Source organism: Lycium barbarum, chromosome 2 (genome assembly GCF_019175385.1).
Source record: "Lycium barbarum isolate Lr01 chromosome 2, ASM1917538v2, whole genome shotgun sequence".
Classification (NCBI taxonomy): Eukaryota; Viridiplantae; Streptophyta; class Magnoliopsida; order Solanales; family Solanaceae; genus Lycium; species Lycium barbarum.
The window spans coordinates 145,085,351-145,108,142 of NC_083338.1; the positions used below are offsets into that span (position 1 = coordinate 145,085,351).

Genomic DNA, 22,792 nt, shown 5'->3' on the forward strand with positions numbered 1-22,792 from the left:
TTTATTCTAGGAGAGAAAATGAATTTTAGGTCTTAAAATGGTGTCTATCACAGAAGGAGAGGGAGAGGGAGACAGAGAAATCTTTTAAAAATGTAGAAGAAGTTGATTGGTAACTATCATAAAATTAAGCTCACATTTAAAATCAGATTCTTTTCCTTAAAAAAAGCCTAAAATCGTGCGATCCCATTAAACCAAAATCTGATATACTTTATAATTTTATTGATATGTTTTATAAATAAAAAATAATATCCTTATATTTTGTAATATAGAGTCTTAAATAATATTATTAAGTCATTTTGCCTTTTGAAATCTGATAGTAGTGGCCAAACCGATAACAAAAAATGTCAAAAAGGTAACATGACATCTTTCTTTATTTGCAATTTTTAAAAATATGTCATCTCCTGCTAACAAAATCTTGATTAATCCTGCCACTAGCTGAATTCTCTGGCTGGCCCTAAGCCCCTAACCATAAGTCGAAACGACAATAGGTTGGCTGGATTGCAACAAAAACTGATAGTTACAGGGATAAGTATTGATCAGATTGTACAAAGGATTTATAAGTACTATATATGATTATTGAAATCAGGCACTAGTGGCCAAACCGATAACAAAAATGTCAAAAAGGTAACATGACATCTTCTTTTAATAATGGAAAGAGTTCTGGTCCCTGGCCACAACCAAATAATGACCCATTCATTGTTGCTTCTTTTTGCACGGTCTCAATTTTAAAAACACTCAGGATTGGTTGGTTAATCAAGTTGAGCCTTTAAAAAACGTATCCATTATGCTGTACCTCTTGTTAATTGCTGTGACCAATCCACACACACAAAAATTTATAATCAAGTACTACAAATATTGATGATTTGCTTTCCATGCATAGTGAACTTTGTTGATTTCTTCTCTGTTTTCATTCTCACTCCATTTGCTTTCGAGAGATGATGAATAGTATCAAATTTCTAATATTTCTCTTGAGTGTTACAGCAGCACAACCATCAAAGGGACAAAACCAATTGATTTTTGCAGATCAAAGACTTGCTATAGTATACCCCATTATCCAGAAATTTAAGAATACCATCACTTCTGATCCTTTAGGTGTTACAAAATCTTGGGTTGGTCCAAATATATGTAATTATACTGGTTTCTACTGTGAAAGTCCACCAGACAACAAATCAGCAATTGCTCTTGCTTCTATTGATTTCAATGGATTTCAACTTAGCGCTTCGACGCTTGATGGCTTCCTTGATCAGCTTCCAGATATAGCCATTTTCCATGCTAATTCCAACAAGTTTGGTGGGACTCTGTCTCAAAAAATCGCGAATCTTCCTTATCTCTATGAACTTGATATTAGTAACAACCAATTTTTTGGGCCTTTTCCTAGTGCAATTTTGGGCATGAATAGCCTAAATATATTAGACATAAGATTCAATTCTTTCACCGGATCAGTCCCACCTCAATTGTTCACTAAAGACCAACTTGACGCGCTATTTATCAACAACAATAATTTCATGCAAAGGCTTCCTGATAATATCGCGAGCAGCCATATTATCTATCTTACCTTAGCCAACAACAGATTTTTCGGTCCAATCCCACGTGGCATTTCGAAAATCTTGTCGAGTTTGACAGAGATTTTGCTGCTCAACAACTTGTTAAGTGGATGTCTCCCTTATGAACTCGGATTCTTGAACGAAGCACTAGTGTTCGATGCTGGCAATAATAGACTTACCGGTCCACTTCCATTCTCACTAGGGTGCTTAGAGAAAGTTGAAATCTTGAATTTTGCTGGAAATCAGTTGTATGGGATAGTTCCTGATGTTATCTGTGCCCTGGGGAATTTGGCCAATTTATCGTTGTCCGATAATTATTTTACAGGATTTGGGCCAATTTGTATGAGATTGATAGAAAATGGAGTGCTTGATTTGAGGAATAATTGCATTCCTGGTCTTCCATTTCAAAAATCAATTGCAAAATGTGAAGCATTTTTTGTTGACCCAAGGTACTGTCCATACATGGCTACATATAGTGATATTCCTTGTTGGCTTTCCAACTTCAAAACACCTCCTCTGGATCTCCCTGAATTGGCTCCTTAACATTTCCAGTGGTATGGATCATTAACATACATTTGGAGCTCTTTATAGTCTCTTTTTGTTTTTCAATTAAGCTTGTATTTACATTGAACAAAGTGTGTATGCCAAACTGTTTGTGCGTTCATCTGCCTTAATGCAATAACAAAAGTTTTATATTTCCTATGGCTCATTTTTTCAGAAAAATATTACAGCTGTGTAGATGGGAAGAACTCAGGGCGAATCTATGTATAAAAATGGATCACGTGAATCCATGGTTACTCGACTAAACTCGGTATGTTATATATATAATCCTTAAAATGTTGTATCTAATATTAATTGAAGGAACACATGGTCAAACTAGACTGAATTAAGCACTGGTTAAGTACTGGGTTTAATTCCTTAATTTTGTGGGATCGAACCCTACTAAATGCACTTTTACATCTTTTATTTTAAAAAAATAAATTCTAAGCAACCTTTAACGTTTTGTTCTCCAAGTTGATGTCACTATACAATTTTATGTCTCATTTTAAAAGCAATGATGAATCCATACTCTTGAAATCCTAAATTCGCCTCTGGAAGAACTAATGGTGTATGTCAAACGCTTTCATTAGTCCTTTTTTGGAGACTGTCTCAGTAGGTTTACAGCCTGTTTGGTCAAGTTTCTAAAATCAGCTTATTTTAAAAAGTACTTTTTAAAAAAAATACTTTTCAAAAAAGCACTTTTGGCGAAAAACAGTTTATGTTTGGCCAATTAATTAAAAAAACACTTTTGAGCAGTTATTAGTGTTTGGTCAAGTTTTTAAAAAGTGCTTCTATTTGTATTTTTCTCAAAAGTACTTTTCAAAAAAGTGCTTTTGGGCAAAAGCTATTTTTTTAGCTTCTGAAAAACCGCTTTGCTACTCCCCAAAAGCACTTATTTTCTCCCAAAAGTTTGACCAAACACTTCACTGTTTTTTTAAATTAGCACTCATTGAAAAAATAAGTACTTTTGGTGGAACATAAACTTGGCCAAAGAGGCTATTTACTCTACCTTCCGGAAAGTCAAATGCACATGAATTTAGGATTTTTTCATAAACCTTCTAATGCTACGAGTGAATTTTAACATGTTTAGCAACTTAGTTATATTATGCATACCAGATTCTACAAACATTTTTTTACAAAATATAGAGAACTTAAACTCATCGTTTTATAGTGCACCAATATGTCGTCTATATACGACAGAGTCAGAACTTAATTGAATTCTATTTGGGTCAGGATGCTTATGTAAAACGAATTTAGCGGCCACTGCAATACAACCTATGACAATTATGCTCTTTACATAGCAATGATGGACTGAAGCAAATGACTGTTTGACTAATTACTTACGTAATAAGCTTAAATATATACCATAATCAAGGAATTCATCCGTATTTTCATCACATGAGAAGTACCTCAAGCAAAATCGACCTGAAACAAGATATTTTTGCAGGTTTAGCGACAAAAGCAAACTCAAAGATGAAAGACATTGTTTAGTTCACGATATGCCATTACTCTAACTTATGTTGTTCGGACTTTTCAACAATGTCGACAAATATGGGTCTGATCCTCCAAAAACGTACATTTTTTACGGGATCTAACCCGAGTAACAAAGTATTTTGAAAAATCCAAACAACATAGCTAATAACGGGCATGTTGAGAGTTCTAGCACATGTTAAAAAGGAATCCGCGACTTAAGTAGTACAAAAAATAAAAAGTTGAACCAAACTAGTACCAAAAAAAAAAAAACATAAGTAGTATTCACGCACGAAATTCGTGCGTGAAAGGACCAAACTGCAAAAACACAGTTTTGGCCTTTCACGCACGAATTTTGTGCGTGAATGGGTCATCCAAAAAAAAAAGAAGAGTAGTACTTTCACGCACGAATTTTGTGCGTTAATGGTGCGGCTTTTTTTTTTTTTTTTTTTTTTTTTTTTGCGTTACCTTTCCAATCACGTTTTTTTTCATACTTTGGGCAAAGATTAGTCATATTTTAAAATCCCAAAATATCAATATTTTATATAAAACTTAATATCTTTTTTTGCGTACAATAATGTCGGCTCATTACATCAAGTCCACCTAAACATTTGGATCGTCGTTTTAGGGGTTCTAAAGTGCCCCGAAGCAAGTTTTGAAACTTGTAATATTTATAGGATTTTGATTTAAGTGTTTTATTATATTTGAATGTACAAATTTAAATATTTGATTTAATAATAATTCATCCAATACGAGAGGTCTATACTAATTAAAAAATAATTCATTCCATTTAATTACAATACTAATTCAAAGTAATACAATAATAAATTACAATAACAATACAATCTTCAAGTTCTAGAGGATCTATTACTTCGAGACGTGCTTGTACTACCACGGCCTTGTTGCCCACACGAACGCTTGTCATGGCCATATTACTTACATATAGAGCACTTGCGAGAGTAAGTTCTTTCACTAACATCCATTTGATTGGGTCTACGACTCCGTGAGTTAATGCCAATTTTCTATTGTAATCCTTGTTAGCAACCATCGAAAACGGCTCGTTTGGCCAATAAGCTTCATTACCAAGTGGGTGGAATTGGCCGGAATATGCTCTAAGGTAACTGTAGACCTTGTATTCCCCCGCCACATAATTTGTTACCGTTTTTCTCATTCTCTCGAAGCACTTGACAGCATAAGAACACGGCATGTGGTACGTTTGCCACTTACCACAAGTGCATGTTCTTGTTGCCTCATAAACGATATGCACGTTTCCACCCTTACCGTTGTAATAACCCGTCCTAACTTCATACACATGTTGAATTGGGTCATACTCAGTCATTTGGTGACGCTCACATTTTTTCCTATAATGCTCCATAGTTTTGAAGGGCTTTGGCATCCATGTCCCGTCGTCGGCTAATATCGCTCTGGCCTGCCTTGTCCTAACAACAAATCGCTCCACCACCTGCTTGAAAATCATTCTCACCATTGCGGTGACAGGTAGTCCTCGAGCAGATTTCAGCAAGCCGTTGAAAGACTCTGAGCTGTTTGTTGTGAGCATGCCCCATCTTTTTCCTCCATCAGCATGAAGCGTCCATTTTTCAACATCGAGCTTCATCAACCAAACGTATGCGGGTTCACTCACTGACCTGATCAGATCCATTTTTGCAGCCCATTTTCGTTGTTGATGCTCCATCGCAGCCCCCCACATCAATTTGTTTAGAGTGCCATTGTGAAACGTTGATTGCAAATTTGCCTTCAAGTGCCTTAAACAATAGTGATGGTAAACAAAGGGAGGCTGCCACCCCGGTAAATTATCCATATTGTGCAATATGCCTTTATGACGATCAGACAACACGCATATACCGGTACGATCCTTAATAACATGAGTTTTCAAATGGGTCAAAAAGATCCCCCATGTGTCGTTGCTCTCGTTAGCGGCAATTGCGAAAGCAAGAGGAAATATTGACCTATTGGCATCCATTCCTATTGCAATTAGGAGCTTGATGTCGTAGGCACCATATACATGCGTACCATCTATGGATATCACTGGTCGGCAGTGAGCAAAACCATCAATGCATGGTTTAAATGTCCAAAATACGAAGTTGAAGATTTTACCCTCTATAAGTCGCCACTCTACAACAGTACCATGGTTAAAATGTTGTAGAGCTGCCATATACCTTGGCAGCGATCGAAAAGAAGTATGCCAATTTCCAAAGACCATCTCAAAAGCGCGTCTACGCCCGAGAAATCCCTTTCTGTTGCTTATAGTTTTACTATACACGGCTTGAACGTTTCGAATACAATCTTTGATGGGGAACCTACACAAGTTTAAACAAACAACATTTAGTAATGATCTTTCAATTGATATAAGACATATAATGTACTAGGTAGGATAAGTTACCTTGGCGTTTCGGCAATGTCTTTAAGTAACACTTGAGCAATCATGTTTGTGTCTAAATTATAATGATCTGCTCGATTTTCTTCCATATCACAAGTGTGTCTTTCGCGGAATTTTGTGATAGCCCACATACCATCAGGCTTAACAATTCCCCGAAGCAACCACTCACAGCCTTGATACCGTCGTTTACAAATTAGCCTTCATATCTTTGAGGTTGACAGATGCACCTTAAACTCCCTCATGTCCTTAAAACAATAAATTTTGACAGCCCGTTGCAAAGCTTTTTTGGAGGCGAACAACATTCCCTTTGCAAGGTAGCATCGATCTTTGTTGAGATCCTTAGGTTCAATCCAAGTTTTTAAGAGACTATCATAATCTTCTCTTGTGAATACAAATGCATCATCACGACCCTGCAGGCTATCAAGATAAGGGATATTGTTAGAATGCCACTGAATTGGGCTTTCAGAAGTTGGGTTTTCAGCCATCGATGGTGGTATGTGGTGGTGTATTGGTTCTTGTTGGTTTTGGCTTTGAGGAATATTGTTGGTCATACCAACTTGAACATCGTCATCGTCTTCATCATCGGTTACCTCTGCATTATTAGTTATTTCATCGTCATCACTTGATGATGACTCATAATAATTAGGAAAATCTTCATTATTAAGTGCATTCATCCTCCTACATGAAAAGTAACATATTTTAAATACCAACATCATACATATATATAGATAAATTAATATCAAGGTGATGAACTTACTATTGTTCATAAGCATTGTCATGGTGTGGAGAATGATCAACTCGACCGAACTGAGAGGATTGACCAACATCCATATTTGGTACCACTGGTGAGTTTTGAGAATAGTTCCTATAAAGATTTGAAAACTGGTTATTTACCAATTCATACAACAAACACATGCTACTACACGTAATAATAGTATAAAAAATTCATATTTACCAATTTTCATTGTAAGCTTGATTAAATTGCTGGCTTAGATTTTCCAGCGGCACTTGACCACTCAAAATGTCTCCATAAGAATTAAAGTCCCCATATGTGTTACCATGAATAGGCTGGACTTGAGGTATTTCTTCCCGAGGTATCTTTTCAACATACATCTCAAGAACATTAATGAATGCTAAATCACGATATTCTTGCGGCGATCCCAAATAATCACTCAAAGATTCATCATCGTTGATATTGTGCATGCCATAACGCACTACACCGTTTGATATTGTTTGTGGATATCTGCCAGTTATTGAGATTCCAAACTCAGTGGGTGTAGTTTTCATTCTTTCGTGCATGTACATGACTAGTGTTTCATGTGCTGACCAGCCCTACAAAACTCCGGCAGCTCATCCAAAATATGATCATACGGCGTCCATATAAAAGCCTGTAAAAAGAATTGAACTAGTTAACAATAAAAGATTAAAATAGTAGTTATGTGGTCTAGAGTGTGAATCCAAAATATGAACATACCGTCTGCGCCGTCATGCGGTCTAGCTGATCCCTAAACGGGAAAAGGCTGTGGTGCGTCTCCACACGTCGGCGTACGCCTCGCGACCATCTCCGCGCGTATGGCATCGGGACAGTAAGATAGTCAGCGGGAGGGTCAGCTGGTATGGGCTGAAAAGGTCTCAACCTAGTCCACACCCATATCTAATATAGTCAATTAAAAAAAAATTATCAGTCATCGTTTTAAAAAAATATATTTTGTGTATAATTACACACACTTAAATATATTACCTGAAGAAGCGAGCAAAATGCAGGGACCTCTACCCTCGTGCCCATAGAACATCAGCAGAATCTTCGATACATGTAGCCCAGCACAGCAGCGCCCCAACTATAACATCCTATCTCGGCGAGATCGTCGATATACCGAAGATACCTCAAGCTCATATGCGAACCCGAAGTGTTCGGGAATAGGATGGCCCCGAATATGATGAGCAGGTATAGACGCGCACGCCGATCAACATCAGCCTGAGGCGTGTCCTCTCCAATCGGATGTTGCATGTCTGTGAGGCGCAAGTGAGCGTAAAGGGCCGACAACAAAAGCCGACTCTGGCCGGAAATATGACCATCCAGAGCCGCGAAACCGGTGAGCCTAATCAACTCACCCCGGTAAAGCGGCAGCACAGGAGGCTCCTCAATATACAATGGGCGTCCATCAACCTGTAGCCCATAAATGACCTCCACATCCTGAAGGGTAATGGTAGTCTCACCGGTGCGGAGATAAAATGTGTGCGTCTCCGGTCGCCACCTCTCAATCAATGCCGTCACTAGCGACCTATCGTGCTGTACCCGACCAACTTCGACGCACCGGTAGATACCGCCCCGACGTAGTATATCCAGGACACGAGGATGTGGGGGGTGAGCAGCTAAGATCTCCCATGCTGAGTCCCCTAACCGGGTACGGACCTGAGACTCAGGCTGCAGGTCAGATGTCCATATATGTTGCGACCTATGCTTGGGCTGAAGATACAGTAACTCTCGGTCGAAGGGCCCCGAATCAAGAGGGTGGTGATCCATCTATTTTACGCATTTTAAATAAATCATTAACAAGTAGTATTAGTATTAGTTATGTAATCTTTTATCGAATATTTTATTAAAGATTGTGGTGACCCATCTGTTTTACGTATTTTAAATAAATCATTAACAGGTAATATTAGTTATGTAATCTTTTATAGAAAATTATATTAAGGGTTTTCAATCCTAATCTATGGGTTAAGAATCCTAAACCAAGGGTTTTCATTCCTAAAATATAAAGATAAGTCAAATAATTAACAATTAGTTAGCATACAATTAGTATAAATAATTAATAAATAAACAAATAACTAACTAATCAAATAATTAACAAGTTATTATCATATATTTAATAAATAAACAATTAAGTAACTAATCAAAAAATTAAGTAACTAATCAAAAAATTAATAAATTATTATCGTATATTTAACAAATAAACAATTAATTAACTAATGAAACAATTAAGAAATTATTAACAAATAAACAATTAGCTTAACAAAAACAAAATAAATAATTAGCTAGTCTAACAATTGAAATAGCTAGTCTAACAATTAATAAATACTAAAGTCGCTAATCCAACAATTAACAAATACTAAATAAACAAGCAATAAATAATTAACTAATTAACAATACATAAACATGTAAAAAAAAAAATGAAAAAATGGGCAGTCCCAACAGTGCACGGACTGCCCAAAAACGCAAAAGAAAAAAAAGCAAAACGAGTAATCCACCACAGTTATACAATGATCATGCTTAGGGTAATAATATATATAACAATGTGATAGAAAATTCGTAGTGAAATACCTAGATTGAAGCTTTTTTTGAGTTTTTAAAATGTGTTATACGCCGCTCTATTCCGAAATCTAACCTTAGAAACTTGTTCGTACACTTCAATATACCAAGAATATTGAGTTTTGGATTGAAAAATAACACGAAATTACCGTTTTAAGGGGGGTGGGACCACTGGAACGAGGGTTTAATGGCGGTGGGGAAGGGAGAAGTCGGGTCATGTGGGGAAGATGGGGTCAATATATGACGACGCCATTCACGCACAAAATTCGTGCGTGAAAGACCAAAACTGTGTTTTTGTAGTTTGGTCCTTTCACGCACGAAATTCGTGCGTGAATGCTACTTATATATAGGTCATAGACTCATAATGCTGTGGGGGCGAAGTAAAGGGGAAGAGAAAAAATTAAAGCGTGACAAATCATGTGGGTAGGTTTCAACTCAAGTTATTGCTACATTAAATTATTAGTACCACCTAATTAGCGGACAAGCTAGTGATCATATTTCTGCTTGGAAAATACTACAGAAAGGTAATGTCTATAAACTAAACTAAACCGCCGACTTGCCATGGCTCAGTACAAGCAATGCTGGTGGAGGTCCAGCTATGAAACAATAACTAATCATTAGATTATGTATAATTATTAAAAAGCTTTGTCATAAATCACTGTTTCTTATTTTTCAATGGTTTAAATTGTTTAGTGGATTGGAGTTCATCAGATGATAATTTAGTGGAAGAATATACTTAGCTTTTCAAAAATACATAAATACAGAATAGAGGGTGACACTTTTGGATTTGATTCCACTTTTCTTTCTCCGCCAATAAACATCAATATTATCTCATTTGTGGTCAGTGCCGGATGAGAAAAGCAAAGAAAGTGAGGAAGATACTACTACCTCCATCTCACGTCTTAATTTATGTCATACAATTAGAATTTCAAGAGTTAATAGATTTTTCTTTGACCGAAATTTCTTTATATGCCTTTCAAATATTTTAAGTTGTTAATTACTGTGATTTATAGTACTTTTTACGTTGTCTCTAAATATTTAAATTTTATTTCATAAAACTTTTACGTCTGAATTCATGGTCAAAGTATAAAGATTAAAATTTCAATTGTGCCACATAAATTGATACAGAGAGAGTACTAGTTTATAGTCGATTTCTTTCTTTGATCTTTTTTACAATATTCGTATGTTAACCGTTAAAGTTGATTCATCTAAAACCTTCATTTACCAATTATCTTTGTACAATTTTTTCAAGCTTAATTTGCGTTTTGATCCCTCGACTTTCAAATAAATTATGATTTTGATTCTTGTGATTTAGGATTAAGTGTTTTTGACCTTCAATTAATTGAAATGTGAACTTTTGCTACTTCAAATTGTATATCTTTCTAATTTAATGAATTTTTACCATTATAGCATTTTAATTACACATGCATTATGTTGATATATTTGAGCGTAATATAATTCAAAAAATAGTCCAAATCTAATATATCTTTTTAACATAAAGGGATAAAAAAAGCACATATTTTAATTAATTGAAGATTGATTGTATTTAGTCATATATCATCAAGTTAGAATTGCGGAGCATGAGTGAAATATCTACTTCATTTCAAAAGTTTAGTTTTTACTTTTCTTGAGAAAACAGAAGAACTTTATTAAATTAAATGTACCGGGAACTAGCTAGACATATTATAACTAGCATTGTAGAAATAATAAGCAAAACATTTCTTCCTATGTAATTGACTCTTTTAATCGAGGTTCCATTTCCCCTCCTAGGGGCAGGATAATATTGAACATCTTTAAATTTAAAAAAGAAATTTTCTAAATTACTAATCATGTGTAAATATGTTACTTACCATCATATTTTCACGTTACCACGTGCAGATGCCTAAAATTGATCAATTAATAATAGCATGATGTGAAAATTCTTTACATTATCGGGTATATGTAATTTAATTCTGTAACGACCCGTTTGGTCGTTTAGCACTTTTGAACTAGTTTTCACTAAAATACCCTTTTCGTAGTTTTAAAGGGTATTCTTGACTTGTAGGAAATGGTGGCACGGTGATTTAATTGGCGGGTACTTTTTGAAATATATTTATTTAATATGTGTGAATAGTTTATTTATAGGAATATGAGTTTCACACATATAAGGTCTAAGTTGGTAAATAAAGTATTTGACGGAATGATTATATTTATTACAATGGTTAAGTGGGTAAGTAAATTGTACAAATTATTGGGCTAAGTTATGGGGCTTAACCCACTTCTTATGACCCACAGATATTAGAAGCCTAAGGTTTAAAAACAATTCATTTACTTTGGGCATGAAAAATAAAGAGAAAAATAGACAACAGCGAAAGAAAACCACCTATGGACTCTGCTTCGTGCGCTAAGGGCTTGTTTGGTTGGGAAACAACTTATCCCGGGATAACTAATCCCATGATAAGTTATCCCGGGATTAGTTATTCCATCCTCAAGGTGGGATAAAATAAGGCTACAATCCCGGGATTAATTTTTCTGAATTTTTATTCCAACCAAACATGAGATAAGGAGACACTAAAATTTTATCCCGGGACTATTTTTGCTTATCGTTCACACCAAACGACCCCTAACAGTTGTAGAGGCATCAGGTATTTCTCGTTTCAAATAGGTTCTTGATGTAGTATAATGATTTCCGTATATGTTTCTTGATTATCTAATAATGAGGAAATGATGAAATATTTATTTTATATAATGAGTTTGGAGGTGTAATGATATTAAATCTCAATAAGATTGTCTTTACTATTGTAGTTATTATGACTTTAAAATTAGTTGGAGTGGATGACATAATGATGACTTATGATTGAGCACTGATGAAGTAATGATTAACAAATCATTTTGGGAAAATATGATAGAATTGATCGAAGGAGAGCCTTGGCGTAACTGGTAAAGTTGCTGCCATGTGACCAGGAGGTCACGGGTTCGAGCCGTGTAAACAACCTCTTGCAGAAATGCAAGGTAAGGCTGCGTACAATAGACCCTTGTGGTCCGGCCCTTCCCCGGACCTCGCACTTAACGAGAGCTTAGTGCACCGGGCTGCCCTTTTTTTATGATAGAATTGATGTAGGCTAATGGTCCTGCACGTTTTATTCCTTGGTTAAAAGTCACTGTATCCGAATATTGGTTCTGGTTTCGAATTTCTTTTTATGTTTATCATGTTCCAATTTCAATCTTTATTTATTGGGTCTATGAAATTCATTACAGGTGTATTAGATAATAGGAACACCTTTAAATTCATGATATTTGAGACATGAAAAATGGGATTGTAATCTAAGATTTTGGGGTAATTGAAGGTTTTGAGCTCTAGTCTTAAGAAATGAGGATTAATGATTTGAGAGTCCATTTATGGATAAAATTGACTAATTTTTTGGATATATGACCCTTAGGTTATGGGTGATATGATTTTCCAATAAAATTCCAATTTTGCCCTTATGGGCCCGTGATCACTTTTTAAGGTTGTTTTGGGTTTTGAATATAAGTATAGCAATATGGGTGTCCTTAGATTCGTATTCTAACGTAAATCACATATTTGATAGACTTTGATCGTTCAGAGGCTCTTCGCAAAGGGAAGGCATTGGTTTGATCGTTCGTGGCGCCCGCTTGGCCTTCGAGGTAGGTTATGGTCGACCTTAGTTAGACTCTGATTAGAGAATCGTATGTAGTTGTAGAAAGTGACGGGGATAGCATGATAGGCCTTCGGGTATGATGCGGAGGTGAATTCCAATTAGGTTGGTTCCGTCAACTATTATGTGGGCTTGTCGCCACATGTGTTATTTTATGTGATTGTCACCCATTGGTATCTCTGTCATATACTAGCTCGCTCATCACATGGAAGGGAAGTGTTATATTGATAATTGAAAACAATAACATGACTTGTACTTGTTGATTGTATATTGGTGGTATTGTTGAGACTGATATTATGCATGGCATGCTTTTCATATTATTCTTATGTTGTCCTGATGGTGAGGTGAGTGATTGAGAGACTCCGAGCTCTTTGCCGGAAATTGAGAGTGATTGAGAGACTCCGAGGTTTTTGCCGGAGATTGAGAGTGACAGAGAGACTCCAAGGTCTTTATCGGAGATTGAGAGTGATTGATAGCCTCCGAGGTTTCTGCCAAAGAGCACGAGTGGTACATGGACTTCGTGGGTCCCCCATGGGTCATGGCTTTGAGACACTGCCTTTAACATGTGTGTACGAGAGTAGAGTAAGAGAGGTGACTATTACATTGCATTGCTTTCATCCACTCATATATTTGACTGATCATTTGGTGAACTATATCTGTCTTGGTTGATTTCATGATCCCTTTACCCATTACTTGTATGTGATACGTGACCATACCTGTTTGCTCTATGTGCTATTAGTTAGTTTCCACTTCTTCATGCGTTATCTAATCATTGTCGGCCTATGATGCTTACCAGTACTAGTGTTGTACTAATACTACTCTTGCTTCACTTTTGTTGAGTGCAGAGTACGATCCAGACTCCAGTTCTACGCCTCGTGGCTGATACGCGAGGGTGACATCTTTCGGTCATTCAGGGTGAGCTACTTGGTCATCCGTGACCCTGAAAGACCCTCTTATTTAATTCTGTTTTTTTTATTCGACAGATAGTATGTAGCCTTCGGGTATTTTCAGACTTTTATTCCAGACTATGTTTAGCGCTCTTGTACCCTTTGATCAGATTTTGGGGATGTTGTGACATTTCTAGTTATGATAAGTATTTAAGACTTGATAACTTTTTCTTATTTAATTTTCCTCTTATTTAACTTGTTATTGGGAATGTGGTTCGCCTACTCGAAGGAATAGTGTACGTGCCACCACGACTCGCGAATTGGGTCGTGGCAAATTCCATGATAATAATGACTAAAATACTTTCTTTAATTTAATTATGATAATAATGACTAAAATACTTTCTTTCCCAACTTTAACTCTTTCATTTTACAAGCTTCCAAATTTCAGAATAGTGAAGAGCTCCATCAAAGGATCTTGTGTAGGTTCTGAATAGTGTTGTTGCCTCTTTGGGATTGACTTATCCAATCCACTAGGGGCTCGTTTGGTTGGGGAACAAGTTATCCCGAAATTAATTATTTTAGGATTGTTAACCCACCCTGAATATGGATAAATAACACTACAATTTCGGGATAACTAATCCCGAAATTAGTTATCTCAGGATATTATCCCAATCAAACGTGGGATCAATAAACTCATCCCAAACGAGCCCTAACTATTAGGTAAAAGTTGTTGGAAAACTTCAAACAATCCGTACATGATCACAAGTAAATCATTAGACAGTAATGAATACTAAGCTTGATCCATTGTAGTCAAACTTTGTTGAAGATCTTCTCAAATTTTGGTACTCAATAGTTGAATCTTCTAAGACTTAATACAGTATGTTTTCTGTCTTCTCAGAGATGGGGTAGAGATAGACACCATGTGTTAGACTTAGGGACCAACCATAGATATTCTGACAACTCTTCAAAGATGACTTTTCAGAATAAGTACTTTTTCAAATATATTTCCATCAAATATAAAAGAAAAGAAATAACAGATATTTTATAGTACATATAATAACACTTTATTAGATCATAAAATGGGCTTCTTTATGATAGCATATCTATGCAAATATATATATATATATATATATATATATATATATATATATATATATATATATATATATATATATATATATATATATATATATATATATATATATATAGTCCTTAAATATAAAAATTACTAACAAAAGTTGGTTCTGTTATCACTAATATCATAACCTACATGGGAACATGTACATCCATGGCGGAGCTATATCCGGTGAAAGGCGATTAATTGAACACTCTTTACCGAAAAAAATTATATATTGTGCATATAGATCAAATATTTCTTTATATATATATATATATATATATTAAATCTTAAATATCCTTAGTATAAATTTTAACTCCGCCACCACTAGCCAACTATTGTTTCATTTGGTATCAAACTTAAATTGATTATTAAGTGGAAAGAGAAGCGAACTACGTAAGAATTGCACTACCACGGGCGAGGTTACACTCAAAACTGATTGGGCCATCTCCAAATCCCAACAAATTTGATCACAAGCCCAATCAAGAATAATGGGTCATCAGTCAAACTATCATTTTTTTTGTGCAAATTGCACGTCAAAAGCACTGGTCTTTAATTTTTGGCCTCAAATTGGTGGTCTTTAATTTTTTGCCTTCGCCTAATATCCTAAGGTTCTAAGTTTGAACCCCAGCTTAGTTAAAAAAAAATAAAAAATCGCAAGGCAGAGGTTTGGATTCGCAGGCAGAATTTGCATGCAAAATTCTGGCAAAACTCAACCTGCAGGCAACATTTTGATGCAAAACTCTACCTGCAGGCAGAATTTTGACGCAAAACTCTACCTGTAGGCAGAATTTTGCATGCAAAACTCTACGTGCAGGCAGATAGGCAGGGTTTTGCATGCCAAACAAAACAGTTACACCAACCTGATGGGGCAGAGTTTGCAGGCAAACTATGCCTTATCAGGTAGAGTTTTCTAAGGCATAGTTTGCTCGCAAAACTCTACCTTAAAGCATAGTTTGCAGGCAAACTCTGCCCCATCGGGCGTAATTTGCCTGCAAATTAAGGCAGAGTGTTGCAAGCAAACTATGCCCAATGGAGCAGAGTTTGTAGGCAACCTCTGCCTAGAGATTTTTTTTTTTTTAACTTTCGCCTGAGCAGGGGTTCGAACCCGGAACCCTGAGATTTTAGGCGAAGGGCAAAAGTTAAATAATTTCATTTTGATGGGAAAAAAAATTAAAGACCACCCCAAAATAAGGGCAGTACTGTGAATTGCCCTCAAAAATATTGTATAATCTTATCAACGGACCATGTTACCATGAAGAGAATTCCCAAACCAAACTTCATACAAACTAAAATGTAAGATGGCTCACTATACAATTCTCTCGAACTAATTTCGTTAAGGAAAAAAATACTTGGTGAAGCTACCCCTAACAGGTAATTATTGATAATTACTAGGGGTGGCATGGTATGGTAGATATCGATTACCATATCAAATCGAAATTTTTTATACTGCGGTTTAGGTATTAGGATATTTGGTATGGTATTTGGTATGCATTTTTAAAAAGTTTGGTATTCAATACGGTATTCGGTATTCATAAAGAAAATACCGAAATATCGAATATCATACAGAAGTATATAATTACATATACAATTCATATATCTTAGTATTATAATATTAAAAACACATATAAACTAGTATTATTTGAAAACTAATTGTTTAAACGTTGGAATTTTGACAACTCTATCTTGATTTAAATGTCTTTTTTGTGAAATTGATTTTCGAAGGGGATTGCTTGTACTCTCTTTTGAATATTTTTACATGCGTAAAGCTTTTACCGAAATCGAACTTTAAAATACCAAATCATACCAAATTAATTTGGTACTGTAATGGTATAATATTTTTAGTAACCGAAAACTGAAAGTACCGTACCGAAGTTTCAAATATCGTACCATAACGTACCATGCTCACCCCCTAATAATAACTACCTTTTGATTTATTTATATTTAGTAGCTAAATTAATTTTATAAATTATCATTGGTAGCTATACCAAAATACATAGACTCTCTCTATTCTCCTTCACTGCATATTTAAAAAATTTCATCTTCTCCAAACTCTAAAAAACATTCTCTCTCATTCCTATTCACTAACCCAACCGCCACCGCCCCACTGTTGGAGCTCCGGTTACGAACCATTCACTAACCCAACCGCCGCCGCCCCACTGCCGGAGCTCCGGCGACGAACCACGACAAAATCACCTCTTTCCACTTCCTCTCCTTCACACGACTGCCAGAGCTCCGCGAACCACAAGCAACCCCCACATTCCGCCGCCATTGCTTCTGTCATACACACCGTCATTCGTCGAAGTGAATGATTTTTTAGATCAAATTGAACTCAGATTTGAAAGTAGGAGTGCCGCCAGAGTTGTATACAACTGAAATATGGTGTGTATTTAATGTATTTCGCTGGAGTAAATGATTTTTTAGATCAAATTGAACTCAGATTTGAGAGTAAGAGTGCCGCCAGAGTTGTATACAACTGAAATATGGTGTGTATTTAATGTATTTCGCTGGAGTGAATGATTTTTGAGATCAAATTTAACTAGATCTGAACGGACGAGTGCCGCCGGAGTTGTATACACAATGTATTTTGTATTTTGCCAGAGATCCGACCGATTTTTTTCAGTGTTAATAAAATGTAGTTTGTATGTCGCCGGAGTTGTTGCAGATCTGTATATGAATACAATATATTTTGTTTTTTGAATAAATACAATACAGTGTATTTTTAAAAAGAATTGAATGTATTTTCATTTTTTAGTGTAAATAAAATGGTACTTGGTATTTTCACCGGAGATCCAATCCGTGTTGACTATATTCTTCCCTTTCAAATGCACTAGTCATTTTTTGAGTGTAATTTTTATATTTGACCGAAGATTTGACTAGAATTCATGGCTTCTTTTCTTTCTTGTATTTCAGAATTTCAGTGTATTTGAGTCAATTTTTAGTGTAAATATAAGGTTAATGTATTTGGCTGATTGTTTTCGTCTAGCCGGAATCCATGGCTTCTTCTCCTTTGTATCTCATAACTAAGTGTATTTCGTCATATGTATCTCCTATGTATTTGGCTTATATGTCTTGTATCTGATATGTATTTGGCTTCTTGTCTTGTATCTGAATGTATTTTTGCTTCTTGTCTTGTATTTGAATGTGTTTTGGCTTCATATGTATTTTGAATGTACACAGTGTATTTGAAATTTTGTTGAAATACATTCAAATACAGACTGAACAGTGTATTCAAATACACTGAAATACATCAAGTACAGTGAAAATGCCTAATGTAGCTACGAATTGCAAATAACAAAAAAAATAGCTACCGATCGAAAGCAAACATTAAAAGGTAATTATTTATGTAAGTTGCCCTTTAATTAACGTAGCCATCAAGCACCTTTTCATGGAACATGCTGTCCTCTCTTCACCACACGGAGCACAGTAGTAGTACCGAACAGTCTGAGGATGACCCTAATAAAGCATTAGAGGTGACTGTAAATTCTGGAGGTGTTGTGTTTTTTGCGCTATTTAATGAACCTGAAAATGATGATGCTTCTCCAAAAGAAGCTGCAGCTGTTATAAAGATATCCTCTTCAAGGATGGCAACACAATCAGAACGTCTGGGCTATGAATTTGCAAAGTGGCTAGGCCAGGGTTATTCATAACTGTAGTCCAGAGTGGCTACAGATCAAGGAAGCTGCAGAAAAAGCAAAAGAGACAGCAATTTCAGAAGGTGACGAGATTGTGGAAATGACGTGTTCAGAACTTCTGGAAGCTCTTGAGCTAAGCCGGTGCCTTACGTTAATGAACTACATCCACGGGTCCCCTCTATTGGAGAGCTCAAATGCATTTGATTCACGAGAAGCAGGAGAAAGGACTGCAGCAGCTCTAGGTAGGGTTTTGATGTTGGATCTTGTCATAAGAAATGAAGATCGACTTCCATGTCGCCATCTGAGATGGCGCGGAAACCCTGCAAACTTATTGTTGGCTGATAAAGTGAATTCTGCAAACTTGGATGCACTAGCGGCAGCATTTGATTCTGCAATTGATCGATATGGGCCGAGAGTGATTAGGGCACTTCAGAAAGAAAGAAGAGCTAATTCTGTAGATAGCAGAATAAGCACTCCTAACCCCGGATTAATATCACAGAGTTCTGACCTTTCTGACATCACAGAATCTCCAAAATCTTGCAATCTGAACGCAAGTCAAACTTCAAATGAGTCAACGTGTCCAGATTTTCACATTGTAGCAATAGACTCTGGGGTTCCGCGAAAACCGCCTGCTGGAAAGCGTGCAAATGATCAAGAAAATTATCCTAAGCTTGTTGAGCTCCTTATTAACAGTCCTGAGTATGCATCGAAATTATTATACGAGATTACAGGAGGAAAATTAGGATCTCCTCCAGAGCCTTCTGATGCAATGAACAACAATCAGGCAGCTGACTTTGCTTCAATAGGGCATGAATTTCGGATTGGATTTCGAGCAGCTCTGCGTGACTTGCAGGGATTTCATATATTCCTTCTCACCCTTCATCAGAAACTGGATAGTGTCTTTCGAGTATTTCTTGGTGTTATCAACAGAGCTTCTGCTGGAGATCTTGAGAAAGAAGACATGGTAATTCCTGAGTCGCCTTCACTATCTGCTGGTTTTGTGGGGCATTGCCCTTCAACACCAAGCAAAGAACGCGCACCAAGTGATACATATTTGGATTCAAATGAATCAGACTGTCAAAGAACAGCTCCTAGACCTTCATCTTCTGGATGCAGAGACAGTTTGGATTCTATGATTTCTCCAAATTCACGCGATAGCCAAGGAAAGTGCTATAAGGGCAGTGGTGAACCACTTAGTAGTATCCGTTTCACATCAAAACTCCGTGACTTTCACAAATTTGCTAAGGTAGATGCAGAACTAAACAAAGAATTGGAGCAATGGAATGAGATGCTTAAAAGTGATGCAATTAAATTGTGCCAGGAAAACAATTTCAATACAGGTTTCTTTGAAGGAAGTGATAGTAATTATGTGGTCGATGCTTATGAGCTGAAGGTCAGGCTTGAGCACATTCTGGAGAGGATATCATTGATTTCTGATGCTGCAAATACAGAAAAACCATCTGCAATCTCAGGCAGCCTGTTTATCGGTGGCGCACTTGCCGCTAGATCTGTGTACACACTGCAACATTTAGGAATCACACATATTTTATGTCTCTGTGCAAATGAAACTGGGCAGTCAGATTCCCAGTTTCCTGATTTGTTCGAATATAAAAACTTTTCTATATGTGACGATGAAGATTCTAACATCAGTGCTCTCTTTGAAGAAGCACATGATTTTATCGACCATGTTGAGGAAAACGGTGGGAAGGTTCTGGTTCATTGCTTTGAAGGGAGAAGCAGGAGTGCTACAGTTGTTCTTGCTTATTTAATGCTCAGGAAGAAGTTTACTTTGTTGAAGGCATGGAATACACTGAGACGAGTTCATCGCCGAGCCCAACCTAATGATGGCTTTGCAAAGATTCTTTTGGACTTAGATCGCAAGTTGCATGGTAAGGTATCTATGGAATGGCAACAGCGGAAGCCAATCATGAAGGTTTGCCCCATCTGTGGAAAGAACGCTGGCTTGAGCAGCAGTTCACTGAAGCTTCATTTGCAGAAAGCACACAAGAAACTATCATCCGGTAGTGTCGACAGTGCCTATGAACATGGAAATACAGAAGGCCTTAGATGCACTCAAAATTAGTCGAGGTGGAAGTGTCAGCCCTACGCAGAGACAATCTTCCATGATTGAAGAATTATAATCCTGTCTTTAATAGTGTGCTGCTGGCCTGACCAACCTCACACGGGAATTGGTTATTGTAGATGTGGAGCATGAAGCTCAAAGTCTTTCCCATGATTATGTAATTCCAAAATCAGGCAAACAAAATAAAACATGTAAGTTTCGCGTGCTGGCTTAATTTGTAGACATGCACAAGCAGAGGCGTAAGAGTTTTAAGGATCCTCCCTCTGTAGTTGTATTCTCGCAGTAATTTTAGGAAGTTAGAAATTTGTAACCTTTCCAGCCATAGAAAGGGTAAAAGAAATGTTTATTAGCTTGTCTAACTCATGGTAGACAGAATTTGAGGTACCTATACTGGTGGAATAGTCGAGGTGCGTGTAAGTTGGTTTCAACACCGCCAATATAGAAAAACCATGCGACTTTATTATGAGTGTCATATAGTGTTTTGGCTTGAGGTTGATTTCTTATTTTGACACATTTGTTGTTGGTACTAGTTTTGGTCTTGGACAATGTAGAAGCATGGATTGTTTTTAGCATTTGTAGTCGCCAATTCTTACATTTAAAAAAAAAAAAAAAAAAAAAAAAAAATTAACGTAGCCATTATTAGCAAACACGACAAACATTGTAATGACCTGATACCAATTTAGTTAACAACAAGATGCGACACATAAAACAAAAGGAATTGTAATGACCAGCCTATGTCCTTCCAATTTCCTAATCTGAATAACATCCTACTTTTATATGTACTGAGAGCATGGGCGGCCCGACTGTATGCCCTATAAAGCAACATCTTGGGGTTTAAGCATTTTGTGGGCATCATATGTATATATATATATATATATATATATATATATATATATATATATATATATATATATATATATATATATATATATATATATATATATGATGCTTCTCTGTTTCAATTTATGTGAATCTATTTTTTTTTTAATTCGTGCCAAAATAAATGATCTTTTTTGTAATTTAGAAATTAATTCACTTTATGAAATGATTTATAACCACACACATATTCAAGACTTATTTTGAACCACAAGTTTCAAAAGTCTTCACTCTTTTTTAAATGTCGTGTCCAGTCAAATTGGTTCACATAAATTGAAACGGAGGGAGGGTATATATATATATATTAACGCATCGCAATTTGCAGCATTTTTCCATTTCACGTGTAGCACAAGGTGTTGTTGTGTTTACCCTTTGAAATTCTCATAACCACCATCTCATTACTCATTTGAGTAATGAGATGGTGGTTACGAGAACCGTCACTTCTTCACTACTCCACATTCTCTCAAATTTAATACCCCACTAATCCATTTTTTCATCCAATTCATTCTAATAATGAATTCTCCACCTATAAATAGAAGTCATTCTTATTTTGTGGTGAGTAGAAAAATATTGTATTGTGTGAAGTGTGGGAAATACTACAGTGTGTAGTGAGGTTGGAGTAGTGAGAGAGAGAGTTGAGACAAAGAAAAATATTCTAAGTAGGCATTTGGCCATAAAAATAAAAATAAAATTCACTTTTTTTTTTGGAATTCTAGAGTTGGATTTGTGTTTGGCCATAGTTTTGAAATAGTTTTTTTTTTTTTTTTGAGATGTACTTGTTTTGGTTGTGAAACAAGTGAAAAACTTGAAAAATAAGTTTTCAAATTCCAAATATTTGAAATTTTCATGGCCAAACACTAATTTTTAAAAAAGTGAAAAAAACCTCTGGAAAAAAGTGAATAATTCTTATGGCCAAACGGGTCCGGAGAGCCCGTTTGGCCATGATTTTTTTTTTTTTTTTTTGGGAAAAACGTTTTCACTTTATTTGGAACTCAACATTTGACCATGAAAATTTCAAATACAACTGGAATTTGAAAAACACCAAAAAAAATATTTTCACTTTTTTCACATTCAATACATTCAAACAACCAAATATTCTTTGCACAAACTATAACCAAACACAACTCCAACTGTAACTCCAATTCCAAAATACCAAATAACGTGAAAATAATTTGGTTTTCATGGCCAAACGCCTACTAAGTCTCCAACTTATTATGTTGAAGGAAGGTGTTCTTATTGGTGGAGCTTTTTGGACTCTTCAACTAGTCCGGGGTTG

At 36.0% G+C, this 22,792-nt stretch overlaps 1 protein-coding gene and 1 pseudogene across 1 annotated transcript; both read left to right on the plus strand.

Annotated features, from left to right (window-relative positions):
- Positions 1-685: 685 nt before the first annotated feature.
- LOC132623329 (uncharacterized protein At4g06744) lies at positions 686-2,543 on the plus strand. Its single transcript, XM_060338076.1, has 2 exons — positions 686-2,098; positions 2,263-2,543. Exon 1 carries the CDS (start codon positions 936-938, stop codon positions 2,085-2,087), a length of 1,152 nt encoding a protein of 383 aa, XP_060194059.1. The 5' UTR covers positions 686-935; the 3' UTR covers positions 2,088-2,098; positions 2,263-2,543.
- Positions 2,544-18,187: 15,644 nt separating this feature from the next.
- Positions 18,188-21,209, plus strand: LOC132629094 (dual specificity protein phosphatase PHS1-like; annotated as a pseudogene).
- The last annotated feature ends 1,583 nt before the right edge of the window (positions 21,210-22,792 follow it).

What these genes read in the sequence shown, in the direction of transcription:
- LOC132623329 (XM_060338076.1), top strand. Translation starts at nt 936, where the DNA reads ATGATGAATAGTATCAAATTTCTAATATTTCTCTTGAGTGTTACAGCA.